Source organism: Carcharodon carcharias, chromosome 5 (genome assembly GCF_017639515.1).
Source record: "Carcharodon carcharias isolate sCarCar2 chromosome 5, sCarCar2.pri, whole genome shotgun sequence".
Lineage (NCBI taxonomy): Eukaryota > Metazoa > Chordata > Chondrichthyes > Lamniformes > Lamnidae > Carcharodon > Carcharodon carcharias.
Window position 1 is genome coordinate 150,291,476 of NC_054471.1, and position 13,358 is coordinate 150,304,833.

Here is a 13,358-nt window from a genome sequence, read left to right on the forward strand (position 1 = left end):
TGGCCTGCACTTGGATGACCAAAGATTAGTGCACTGTGTGTCTGCCCAAAACCATACCTTCCACTGCCCCATTCCACCTGACCAATTGGCAGCAGCTTTGCCCACTGGACTACAGGCTGTGCTCTCAGCTCAGGCGCAGGCATTCTCCTAACCCACACTGCAAGACTGCACTGTTAGCTTCAACCATCAGGGAGACTAGTCCAAATCGGGATCCTGACATTGCAAGAGGCTGTGAGCGCCTCCAGCAGTGACTGCTCCATGGCCAGCTTTAGCAAGTAGATTGTACAATGTGCCCAGTCATCCAACTGTTCTGCAGTCCACTAAAACACTCATTAGTTTGCAGTCTGAAGCACTTGGTGGCACTTTGATGCCGCTGCGTGGCTTGAGTGGGCAGATAAGCGAGAGGCCCGACTCCAATCATATCAATGTGGCTGCATCTGAACTGTCTCAGCTGCAGAGGAATGGTCAATTTATACAAGGTATCCCTAATGCATGGCCACTTCCCTCGCCCACCACGCTCCCCACCCTGCACATGCTTGTGCGCTAACTTCAGCCTCAGGACAGCCTTTGCCCCCCTACCAAAGTCGCCTCAACTGCAGGGCAACCTTTGCCCCCTCCCTTCCCACCCCAACACGCCTCAACCTTGAAGTCCAACAGGCATCCCTCGCAAGCACTCTGCAATGTTACTGCGCACTCAACTCCGAGTTGCCCTCAAAATGCAGCCCACCAAGTGCACACCTTACATATGCTGTTGTGAAACATGTTGGCATGAGGGCGGACAACTAGCAGTGGGGGATGAGTCCGGTGGGCTGGCCTTATAACGATCTGCTGATGTATTACAATAAGGTTCCCGACATCCGATGGCATCAACAGGCGCAGCGGCCGACCGCAACCTGGTCTCACAACATCGTGAAACTGATTTTTGGCCTCTTCGCCATATTGTCCGAACATGCCCAATGCCAGCGGGCACAGATGATTCCGCCCCTTATATTTCTTTCCCTTTCCTTATTTTGTTTTTGTATATGATTTGGCATTGAATTAAACATTATGATTTACACTTCTGATTTAGACTCTGCAAGGATAATTCTTGCCATAAAAAACAGGTAGGTTTGGATTACATAATATGTTACAATTTTAGAAATCTCAAACTCGACCCCAATTTACCTCCAAACTGCTCACTTCCAGTTTTAACACGGGGATGAGGGATGGCGATCAACTTGCTCCCAGGAAGTCCTTTATATACTATACCGAAGCTGTGAGCCTCATATTTAACCTGTCTTACAGCTTTAACTCTAGCTGGCTGGGTTTCCCAGGTGTCGGGAAACCTGCCATCTGAAGGGAGGCAAGGACTACTTCCTGGAAAACTTTATACCATTTTGAATGGGCCTGGAGGAGCAGGAGTGCTTCACCCTGACACCCCCCCACCTCCCCCTCCCCTGCCCCACACCCACCAACTCCCAGTATCCCAAACTTATCTTCTCCTCTGTCTTCCCTGACCTACCCACCACCCCTACTATCAGACATTCCCCCTGCAAAGACATCCCATAATTGGAACCCTTCTAAGACTGAAGGTCAAAGCACCCTCCCCCAACCCCCAACCACAACCCTGGGATCAGAATTCTTCACATACCTCTCCTGGATCGAACTCCCCCTCGAATAAGACATCCCAGGAACTCAAGCACCTCCCTCTCCAAAATAATTGGGGATCAGACCCAGTCATCAGACAGGGGATTGAACCCTTCCCAAGGCTGGAAACTCGACCTCTGTAGGATTCAACAATCAACAACCAATGCTTTCCTAAGGTCCAGACACCATCTCCCTCATACCCATATTACAGATGCAGGCTGCGGGGACTGCAGCCACCTCCGGTGCTGCCAGACAGGGATCCAGGCCTGTCAACCAGGCTGGTTTCCTGGCAAGGAATCTACAGGAATGAAAGAGGGAAGCTAACCGGACTTCTGGGTTTCTTGAGCAAAAATGCTCTGGGCCCCTTCTTGTGGAACCTGGCCCAGTCAATACCAGAGCTTGTGTATCACAGTGAAGGTTCTTCAATTCATTCAGAGAACATACAATTGCTGTTTGCCCTGCTCACACAAGAAATCCTGTATAAAGTGCTGCATTGTTTCGGATTTCTAACCACAATTTACAGTGCAAAAGCCTACAGAAAGCTTATGAGCAAGTATAAGTTAATGAATGCTGTTTGTTCGCCACTGACCACAAAATCCAAGCCATTGCGTTTCCACTGCAGAAGCTACAGGGATATTTGTATGGGAAATTATAGGTGTATCTGCACCTAGGTCACTCATGTGTGACCCAGATCATCATAGAAACATGCAGACTCCCAGAGATCACAGATATATACATATAACAGGAGAACACAGGCATATATCACCAGAAGTCACAACCACAGTTCAATATGGAAAGCAGCTGTTAGGGTTGACAGACACAAACCAAGAAACACAAACAAAGAGCAGCTAGACTGCAGATTGCCAGGAACTATAAGTACAAATCTTCAAATTGAAAGAACATAAGGGATCACAACTCCCCACTGGAAACCTGGTTCACAGGTTCACTCCTAACAAACTAAAGGAGGCAGAGGTTAAAGGTGCAGATCATGAAAGAACAAAAGGAGAATAGAGATAAGTGCACCAAGAAATAGATTTTGGCTACTAGGAAACACACCATGGAGTTTACCAGGGAAGTTCAGATAGAGTCAGGATAACGTAATTACTTTTGTAGGGTTCATATCAAACATACATTGAACAAGAGGATCTGAAATGGGGCAAGGTTAATGCAGGCTAATGTACAATGGAAGTGGAGGTTGCATTCAAGTAAGGGCTGTTTCTGTGAAATACATGGCACATCACAGTAAAATAATGTTTCATCTCACCTAAAATCACTGAAAGTGATCGCATATCCTTTTCCATTAAGGTATATATTTCCTCTCTTGAGAAGCGGCCAATGCCTTGACCGTACATCTCCCGTTTAACAATTCCTCTTGTTAGATGGCACAGTATCCATTTCAGGAAACCACTGAATGGGCCTGAGACAGACAGTATTTTTCGGGTTTCATGGAGGTTGTCAATCCACTGACAGTATACTATGGCCCTGTAATATCAAAAGAACATTTGTAACATTCACAAATAACATTTTAGACCTGGCTTTAATGCATGGGTGTGACCAAATAAACACAGAAGCAAGGATAAGTACATCTTTTCTTCTGCTCCCACATTCACCTAAAGTGGGTGTTGGAAGCTGGCAATACTGGAATATGAGTGGAGGCGGGATGGTCAGCCGAAAATGGGTTTTGGTACATCAGCAGTTTCATCAAGCGATTTCCCCCAAATTATGGTTGCAGTGTTTGAAAAGTTATACAGACAAAAGTGTCACAACAAATGTTGGTATGATCTGTACACTTTCTTACAAAGAAATGTTTCATTTTGAAACCCAAACTGGGTTCCGATAATGTTTATATCATTGAAATTTTACAACAAGCAATTTTTGAGTTTGTGAGTAAAATTCCCATGACAATTCCTCCTGTGTTCAGCATGTAGAATACCTAATTCAAATGTGGTAACAATGCACAATCCATGCAGCACTGCATTAATCTGGAGCTGAGCTATTTGCGCACTGGCACATCAGCCATAAAGGTGCCTGATGTTATGCCCAATTATAGAGTTTTTAATGGGGAAACTGGCTCTTACAACCATAAAATTTTTATTCAATTGAAATGATAAAATGACAAAGTCTCTCTCCAGCTCCATATATTAACTCAATGAAGCCCCTTTAACACCATCCCCAACTTGGCAGCAAATAAGGAATAAAGAAATAGTGTTGACATGAAATCTAGCAGCTAACTGCTAAGGCTGCCTGTATACAGGCTTTTAATAAAGCTTTGAGATGGAGCAATAAGATGCTAACCGTGATAGAAAAATAAATGCATGAGCTGTAACTAATGTAAACAGTGACAAGATTAAAATTATTGCAAGCCATCTTCAGTCCTTATAATTTAAAGCAGGTGCCTGACTTTAATCGGTCCAATTCTGTAAGAAGTCTATTGTATTAAATCAAATTGTTTGTTTCCATTACTCACAGTACTTCTTAATTATTATGATTATCAGTTGCTTTTTTCACAATTATTTGATTCTAAAAGTTGATGCAGTACTTTTTGACAATCACTAAAGGGTTTAATTTGAAAATGTGCAGTATATAACATCGCAGTTACCATGAAAAATGGTGATTATATAGTGACAAAGATTCCATCCCTTTTCCCTCCATTTTCACTATAATCGCAAACAGCTGGAGACATTACCCCTCAGCACTGATTAACTTCTGCAGATAAGATATTCCTCCATTCTTGTGGTAAGGCAAATATGGGTTGAACTTATCTCTTATGATATCCCATGTGTCAACACATTCATCGGAACATAGGAATAGTTGACCATTCAACCCAGTGAGGCTTGACTATTAGATTGTCACCATTAGAATCATTCCACCCAACCATCTAAACTCAACGAATACATTAATATAAAGTTCATGAATCCACTATTTTATCAAAGCCATTACTCCATATAAAATTTTAAAATTCAGATAACATTTAAGTAGTAGGCAACGGAACAATCTGTAATAAACATGGTTTATTCAGTAAGTGTTAACCTATGCCTAAAAGTAGGTAATAAAATTAAGAATTTTCAAATTTTTGCACAATTTTGATTGGAGAACAAAATCATTTTCCTCAAGTGACAATTGTGTTTCTGGAAGTGTTTCATGTTATCAGACTTTGAGCAAGTAGTGTTGAATGGTGTCATATTTTAAAATGACTGCTTTACATTTTTGTTGGCCAACCTGTTGTCAATCTTGTCATCTTAATCTAACAGTGATATAAAGGCAACAATAAACCTCCAGTCTGATGACACCTAATGGTGCTTCTGAATGTCAGTGATTGACTGATTTGAAGATGAGGATGACAGCCAGATGGAGCACAAAAGACTTTGAAATGAGAGCTGATTGAATTTTACTGTCTCATACATTTTTTGTGGTAACTAATGGATTGTTTTATGCTCCTTGATTTTGCCCTCTGAAAGTTCTGATATACTCATCTGTCAGCAAATTTAAAATTGTGATAGTAAAACCACTGATGCTGGCACCTTGCCTTTCCCTAACTAGCCAAAGTTTCATTTACACAAACAGAACAGTTCAGAGGAAAATTATTCCAAAATCAGAGTTAACACAAAATATTCATTTTGCTTATGACCCTGTTCCAAAAATGCTTGACATTTTCCCACCTAATACCTTGTTTACAGCTTTATACTCAGGTTGATGGTTTAGCAATCGATACATCAATCTCCTAAGCCACAACTCTGCAACAGCTCCAATGCTTTGTAACATCTTCAAAGATACAAATATATCTAATCGTGAACCTCACAGAGCATGACATGTACTAGCAGTCCACAGGGACATTAATAACATTAGTCCCATAGTCAAATGAAGAGGGCAGGAGGGCATGCCAAGAGTAGCACCAAGCACACCTAAAATTGAGATGCCAGTGAGTCATAGAGTCATAGAATTCTACAGCACAGAAAAAGGCCCTTCGGCCCATTGAGTCTGCACGGGTCAAACAAGTACCTAACTATTCTAATCCCATTTTCCAGCACTAGGCCCACAGCCTTATAAGTCATGGCATCGCAAGAGCACATCCAAGTACTTCTTAAATGTTATGAGGGTATCTGCCTCTACCACCCTTTCAGGCAGTGAGTTCCAGATTCCCATCACCCGCTGGGTGAAAAAATTCTTCCTCACATCCCCTCTAAACCTCCTGCCCCTTACCTTAAATCTATGCCTCCTCATTATTGATCCCTCCACCAAGGGGAAAAGTTCCTTCCTGTCTACCCTATCTATGCCCCTCATAATTTTATACACCTTAATCATTTCCCTCCTCAATCTCCTCCGCTCCAGGGAAAATAACCCCAGTCTATCCAAACACTCCTCATAACTAAAACTCTCCAGCCCAGGCAACATTCCGGTAAATCTCCTCTGCACTCTTAGTGCAATCACGACCTTCCTATAATGTGAATTCCATAACTGCACGCAATACTCTAGCTGTGGCCTAACTAACGTTTTGTACAGTTCCAGCATAATCTCCCTGCTCTTATATTCTATGCCTCGGCTAATAAAGGCAAGTATTCCATTTGCCTTCTTAATCACCTTATCTACCTGTCTCGCTACCTTAAGGGGCTGGTGGGCATGCACATCAAAGTCCCTCTGATCCTCAGTACTTCCCAAGGTCCTATCATTCATCGTGTATTCCCGTACCTTGTTTGTCCTGCCCAAGTGCATTACCTCACACTTATGCGGATTAAATTCCATTTACCACTGATCAACCCATCTGACCAGCCTGTCTATATCCTCCTGTAATCTAAGGCTATCCTGCTCACTATTTACCACACCACCAATTATCGTGTCATCCGCGAACTTACTGATCAACCCTCCTACATTCAAGTCTAAATCGTTTATATATACACAAACAGCAAGGGACCCAACACTGATCCCTGTGGAACCCACTGGACACAAGCACCCAGTCACAAAAACACCCCTCGACCATCACCCTCTGCTTCCTGCCACTCAGCCAATTCTCGATCCAATTTGACAAATTGCCTTGGATCCTATGGGCTCTTACTTTCGTTATCAGTCTCCCATGCAGGACCTTATCAAAAGCCTTGCTGAAGTCCAAGCAGACTACGTCAAATGTATTGCCTTCATCAACACACCTGGTCACCTCTTCAAAAAATTCAATCAAATTGGTCAGACATGACCTCCCCTTAACAAAACCATGCTGAATGTCCTTGATTAATCCCTACCCCTCCAAGTGTAAATTAATTCTGTCCCTCAGAATTGCTTCCAATAGTTTCCCCATCACTGAGGTTAGACTGACTGACCTGTAGTTCCCTGATTTATCCCTTCCTCCTTTTTTGAATAATGGTACCACATTGGCTCTCCTCTAGTCCTCTGGCACCTCCAGCGCCCCTGTTATCTCCTCCCTTGCCTCACTCAACAGCCTGGGATACATTTCATCCTGACCTGAAGATTTATCTACTTTTAAGCCTGCCAGACTACTTAGAACCTCCTCCCTTTCGATGCTAATTTCTTTAATTGTATCACAGTCTTTCTGCCTGATTTCCATACCCATGTCATCCCTCTCACTTGTGAACACCGACACAAAGTATTCATTTAGAACCCTACCTACATCTTCCGGCTCCACACACAAATTACCACTATGGTCCTGAACGGGCCCTACTCTTTCCCTAGTTAGCCGCTTACTCTTAATGTACTTGTAAAATAACCTTGGATTTTCCTTTATTTTACCTGCCAATGTTTTTTCATGCCCCCTTTTTGCTCTCCTAATTTCCTTTTTAAGTTCCCCCCCTACACATTCTATTCTCCTCTCAGGCTCACGCTGTTTTGAGCCCTGGTATCTGCCATAAGCCTCCTTTTTCTCTCTATCCAATCTTGTATATCCCTTGACATCCAGGTTCCCTGGATTTGTTGGTCCCACCCTTCATCTTTACTAGAATATGTTGGCCCTGTACTCTCCCTATTTCCTTCCTTCTTGAATGAGTCCCACTGCTCTGATGCAGATTTACCTAAAGATAGCTGCTCCCAGTCCACTCTGGCCAAATCACATTTGATCTTATTAAAATCAGCCTTCCCCCAATTTAGAACTCTGATTTCTGGCCCATCCTTGTCCTTTTCCATAACAACCTTGAATCTAATGGAGCTATGGTCACTATCTGCAAAATGCTCCCCCACTGATACCTCTACCAGTTGCCTGGCTTCATTCCCTAAAATGAAGTCCAGGACCTCTCCTGCAGGACATTCTACGTACTGGCTTAAAAAGCTCTCTTGGGTGCATTTGAAGAATTCCGCTCCATCTAAACCTATCACACTATTACTAACCCAGTTAATGTTGGGGAAGTTGAAATCCCCCACTATTACTACCCTATTATTTTTACACTTCTCTGAAATTTGCCTACATATCTGCTCTTCTATTTCTCTCTAACTGTTTGGGGGTCTATACTACACTCCCAGCAATGTGATTGCTCCTTTTTTGTTTTTAAGTTCTACCCATATGGCTTCATTTGAGGAGCCTTCTAAGATGTCGTCCCTCCTTATTGTTGTAATTGTTTCCTTGATCAATATTGTGATACCCGTTCCTCTTTTACCTCCTTCCCTGTCTCGCCTGAAGACTCTATATCCTGGAATATTGAGCTGCCAATCCTGCCCCTCTATCAACCATGTCAACATGGTGAAGCAATAACACAGGGCTAATTACATGCCAAAAAGCAAAAGCAGCAAGTGATAGACAGGGCCAAGCAATCCCACAACCAATGGATCAGATCTAAGTTCTGCAGTCCTGCCACATCCAGTTTTGAATGGCGGTGGACAACTAAACTCTCAGTGGAGGAGGAGGCTCCACGAAAATCCCCATCCTCAATGATGGAGGAGTCCAGCACATCAGTGCAAAAGATAAGACTGAAGCATTTGCTGCAATCTTCAGCCAGAAGTGCTGAGTGGATGATCCATCTTGGACTGCTCTGGAGGTCCTCAGTATCACAGATGCCAGTCTTCAGCCAATTTGATTCACGCCACATGATATCAAGAAATGACTGAAGGAACTGGATATTGCAAAGGCTATGGGTTCTGACAATATCCTGGCAACAGTGCTGAAGGTTTGTGCTCCAGAGCTTGCCACACCCCTAGTCAAGCTTTTCCAGTACATCTACAACACTGGCATCTACCCAACAATGTGGAAAATTGACAATTATATCCTGTACACAAAAAGCAGGGCAAATCCAAACTGGCTAATTGCTGCCCGATCAGTCTACTCTCGATCATCAGTAAAGTAATAGAAGGGGTCACCAACAGTGCTATCAAGCAGCACTTGCTTAGCAATAACCTGCTCACTGATTCCCAGTTTGGGTTCCACCAGGGCCACTCAGCTCCTGACCTCATTATAGCCTTGGTTCAAACATGGACAAAACAGTTGAACTCCCAAGGTGAGGTGAGAGTGACTGCCCTTGACATCAAGGCAGCAGTTGACCGAGTGTGGCATCAAGGAGCCCTAGCAAAACTGGGGAACCGGGGAAAACTCTCTGCTGGTTGGAGCCCTAACTAGCACAAAGGAAGATGGTTCTGGTTGTTGTAGGTCAGTCATGTCAAGCCCAGGACATTGCTCCAGAAGTTCCTCAGGGCAGTGTCCTCAGCCCAACCATCTTCAGCAGCTTCATCAATGACCTTCATTCCATCATAAGATCAGAAGTGGGGATGGTTGCTGATGATGGCACAATGTTCAGCACCATTCGCAACTCGGCAGATACTGACGCAGTCCATGTCTGAATGCACCAGGACCTGGACAATATCCAGGCTTGGGCTGACAGGCGGCAAGTAACATTTGCACCACAAAAGGATCAGGCAATGATCATCTCCAACAAGAGAGAATCCAACCATCGCCCCTTGATGTTCAATAACATGACAATCACTGAATTCCCCACTATCAACATCCTGGGGGATACCATTGACCAGAAACTGAACTGGACCAGCTATATAAATACTGTGGCTACAAGAGCAGGTCAGAGGCTAGGAATCGTGCGAAGAGTAACTCACCTCCTGACTCCCCAAAGCCTACAAGGCATAAGTCAGGAGAGTGATGGAATACTCCTCACTTGCCTGGATGAGTGCAACTCCCACAACATTCAAGAAGCTTGACACCATCTAGGACAAAGCAGCCGCTTGACTGGCACCACATCCAAAAACATTTACTTCTTCCTCCACCGACGCACAGTAGCAGCAGTGTGTACCATCTACAAGATGCACTGCAGGAATTCACCAAGGCTCCTTCGACAGCACCTTCCAAACTCATGACCACTACCATCTAGAAGGACAAGGGCAGCAGTTAGATGGGAACACCACCACCTGGAAGTTCCCCTCCAAGTCACTCACCATCCTGACTTGGAAATATATTGCCATTCCTTCACTGTTACTGGGTCAAAATCCTGGAACTCCCTTCCTAACAGCACTGTGGGTGTACCTACACCACATGGACTGCAGCAGTTCTAGAAATCAGCTCACCACCTCCTTCTCAGGGGCAACTAGGGATGGGCAACAAATGTTGGCTCAGCCAGCGAAGCCCACATCCCTTGAACAAATACAAAAAGTATCTGCAGAAGCAAATAGATCTGTTATTCCCTTTCATAATGTGCTGACAAAGTGATTGTCAGTAAGTTAAATCTAAAGATACAGTGTCAGTGAACAACTTATAAATTCAAAATTAAATGCAAAATTCTCCATAATACTGTAAGTGTTAAACAGGGACTTCTATTAGTAAAACCAAAGGTCAGCAGGATTCTCCAGGTGAACCTTGTACACCATAGGGCTGATATTAGCAGAATTCTCCGGAAAGGCCTTGGGGATCATAAGGAATTAACTGGATAGGAGACGGAAGGAGGATGAGGATAAACAGGTATGGTAAAAACAAACAGTGCCAGGGATGGAGCCAAGGTAGAACAAGATAAAGAGGCCCTGCTTGGGTAAGTAAAAGAAATGTACCTGGGATTGAGGCAACTGCTTATTATGTGATAATGTACTGACAAGATTGTAATTTGAATAACGCAATGTGTACATGACTAGTTGTGTATAAAAAATGGTTTTCCTGTAATTGGTAGAATTCCGTTTTAGCCAGTCTAAGACAGACTCTCCCTATGCTCACTTGAATAAATGATCATTAATCTGTATCTGAGTCTCCTGTGCTTGATGCTTATAAGGTACCACAACAGAACCAAGTTTCATCAGTAAGCCTTTTCTCACATTGGCTCAACTAAAAATGCCAAAGAGAAGATTCCTTTACTTGAATAGGAAAGAAATGAATAAACTATTTCCAAAATATATGCATAATACACATACCTAAATCCAAGCACCATCATCAAAAATGCAAGGATGTGGATATTTTCATTCAAGAGATTTGGTGATAAAGGATTCTAAATAAAGAAATCTGAGGAAATGGCTACATGCTTGTCCTATGTCCACGTTTCCTGCAGCCACCGTTTTGAGGCATGTCCACATGCTTACATTTGCAGATGAAAATTAACTGTCCTTCTGGCTCTATTCCTCTATCTTACTGTCACTCTGATGTAACACTGCTGCTGCTCCAAGGAATAGAATTCTGCTCTAGGTAGGAATTCTCACAATATCTTTGCAGAATCAGAGATTTCCACCCAGGAATGGCAACAGTGTCAAGTAGGGTAGTAGTCAAATTTCAGATCAGTTCCTGGCTGGAACCAGAAGAAATGCTGAACCATTGCAAGTCATTTCCATAGAAGGACAGCGGGGGGGAGGGGGGGTATAGGGTGGGGGTGGGGGTTGGGGGTGGGGGGGGGAGAGGAGGTGGCGGTAGGGGCGGGGTGTGAATGGGAAGAATGAGAAAATCAAGTCATTCTGTGAGAGGATGAGCAGAGTGCCAACATAAGCTGGGGGCGGGAGTAGGACAAGGCTTCCCAAACTGTAGGTCACGATCCTCATTAGGGTCACGAAATGAGATTGTTGGGTTGCGAGTTCCAAGGCAGCAATGGCTGCCATGTAACTCGGACTGAATTCTGTCAACTGTCAAGCCCCTTTAAATCTTAGGTTTTTTCCTATTGGTGGATGTGGCCTCATGGACTACTCTCTGAGGCCCGATTGCTGCTTCAAAAAAAGGCCTGTAAAAATGCAGGTGTTCATTTTTTTGGAGGAACTCTGCCCTCTCAGCAACTCCCCCAGTGCTCAACATCTTTTCACCCACCCCCACTCCAAACAAGAACTAAAGCACCTCCTGCCACCCCCACCTCAGCAACTGAAGTTTCCCTCTCCTCAGCAACTGAAGCCTTCCCCACACTCACCCCAACCCCACCACCACCCCTCAACAGCTCTTGTACTAGCAACATTTTCATCCTGGAGTCACACAATGTCTGAGGCATTAAAATGGGGTCACACCAGGAAAAAGTTTGGGCATACCAACATAAACTGGGGCAAGGAGTAGGAGAAGAGTGTCAAAATAAACTGAGGGAGAGAATAAGATGGGGAGAATGCCAAAATAAACTGGGAGAGAGAGTGAGATGAGGAGAGTGCTAAAATAAACTGAGGGAGAGAGTTGTAAGAGGAGAGTGTAAAATAAACTGGGAGAGGGAAGAAGATGCGGAGAGTGCCAACACAAACTGGGGGAGAGATTGGCAACAGGAGAGTGCCAAAATAAACTGGGCAAGAGAATAGGATGAGGAGAGTGCCAAAATAAATTGGAGAAGAGAGTGGAAAGAGGAGAACGCCAAAGTAAATTGGGAGAGAGAGTGGAAAGAGGAGAGTGCCAAGGAAAAGAGTGCTGAAATAAATTATGGGCAAGGAAGGAAGATACTTAATGTACAGTTACTTCAATTTTTCATGCATAGTCATGTGCCAGTGGAAATATATCTGTGCAGTAAAATGGCCAGCTATCTCTTGCGGCAGTTAGTGTTCAATGGGAAATTAAATGGAAGTCCTGGCACTGATATTACTGAAGATCCCTCAATAACATGGAAAGGGACAGAGAGAAAGAGAAAGGTGAGGCCAGTGATGCCTTTCCTTCCCACTCCACTGCTTTCATAATGGTATAGTGAAACTGCCTTTCCACCTATGGTCATGCTGGTCTGTGAATGTGTGCCTACACATCTATCAATGCAGGTGGAGCACCTACTGAAAAACAAGAGAGCCAAAAATTGTATCCTTGACAAGCTGCTGAAGGCAACAACTGGCAAGTCCAGAACAGTGAATTATTCACCTAGAATGGGTCCTTTTCCCTTGGCTATAATAAGGCTATTGGCCTATAAGTACCCAGTGGACCCCACTTTTGTCAGGTTTTTGTTGCAACGGTATGCAAAATGGGAAAAGGTTTGGTTTTGTCGTGCGATTATTTTTCATCACGATAAACACAAAAACTCAGAATGAAAGAAAATTAGAACTCTCTAAAAAATTAAATCAGAGCAAACATGTTAAACAACTTCAATGTAATTATTCTTCACTGATCCACATTAGCTATGCATTGATGTAGTTCATCCTGCATTGACCCATATTCATACCGCTTTGGAGCTGTTCATCCAGTAGTGACCCACATTAATTATATTTTAATGTTGCTCGTTCTGCACTGACCCACATTCATGACACTTGGAAGTCAGGTTGAAAGAAGTGAACTTTTTAAGAAAGAGGTTAGGAATGATAAATAGTTATTTAGCCCTTTTTCTCATTCATCTTTCATGTACATAATGAGGATCCAACACACCACTTTAATTGCCTCAGCATGT

At 43.5% G+C, this 13,358-nt stretch overlaps 1 protein-coding gene across 1 annotated transcript in view; it reads right to left on the minus strand.

Moving 5' to 3' along the window:
* The window catches only part of faxcb (failed axon connections homolog, metaxin like GST domain containing b), a 97,524-nt gene that overhangs the window by 32,712 nt on the left and 51,454 nt on the right, over nucleotides 1–13,358 (minus strand). The window contains exon 4 of the mRNA XM_041188401.1: nucleotides 2,891–3,108. Within this exon, the coding sequence (XP_041044335.1) occupies nucleotides 2,891–3,108 (218 nt within the window). The remainder of the gene's footprint in view (nucleotides 1–2,890; nucleotides 3,109–13,358) is intronic.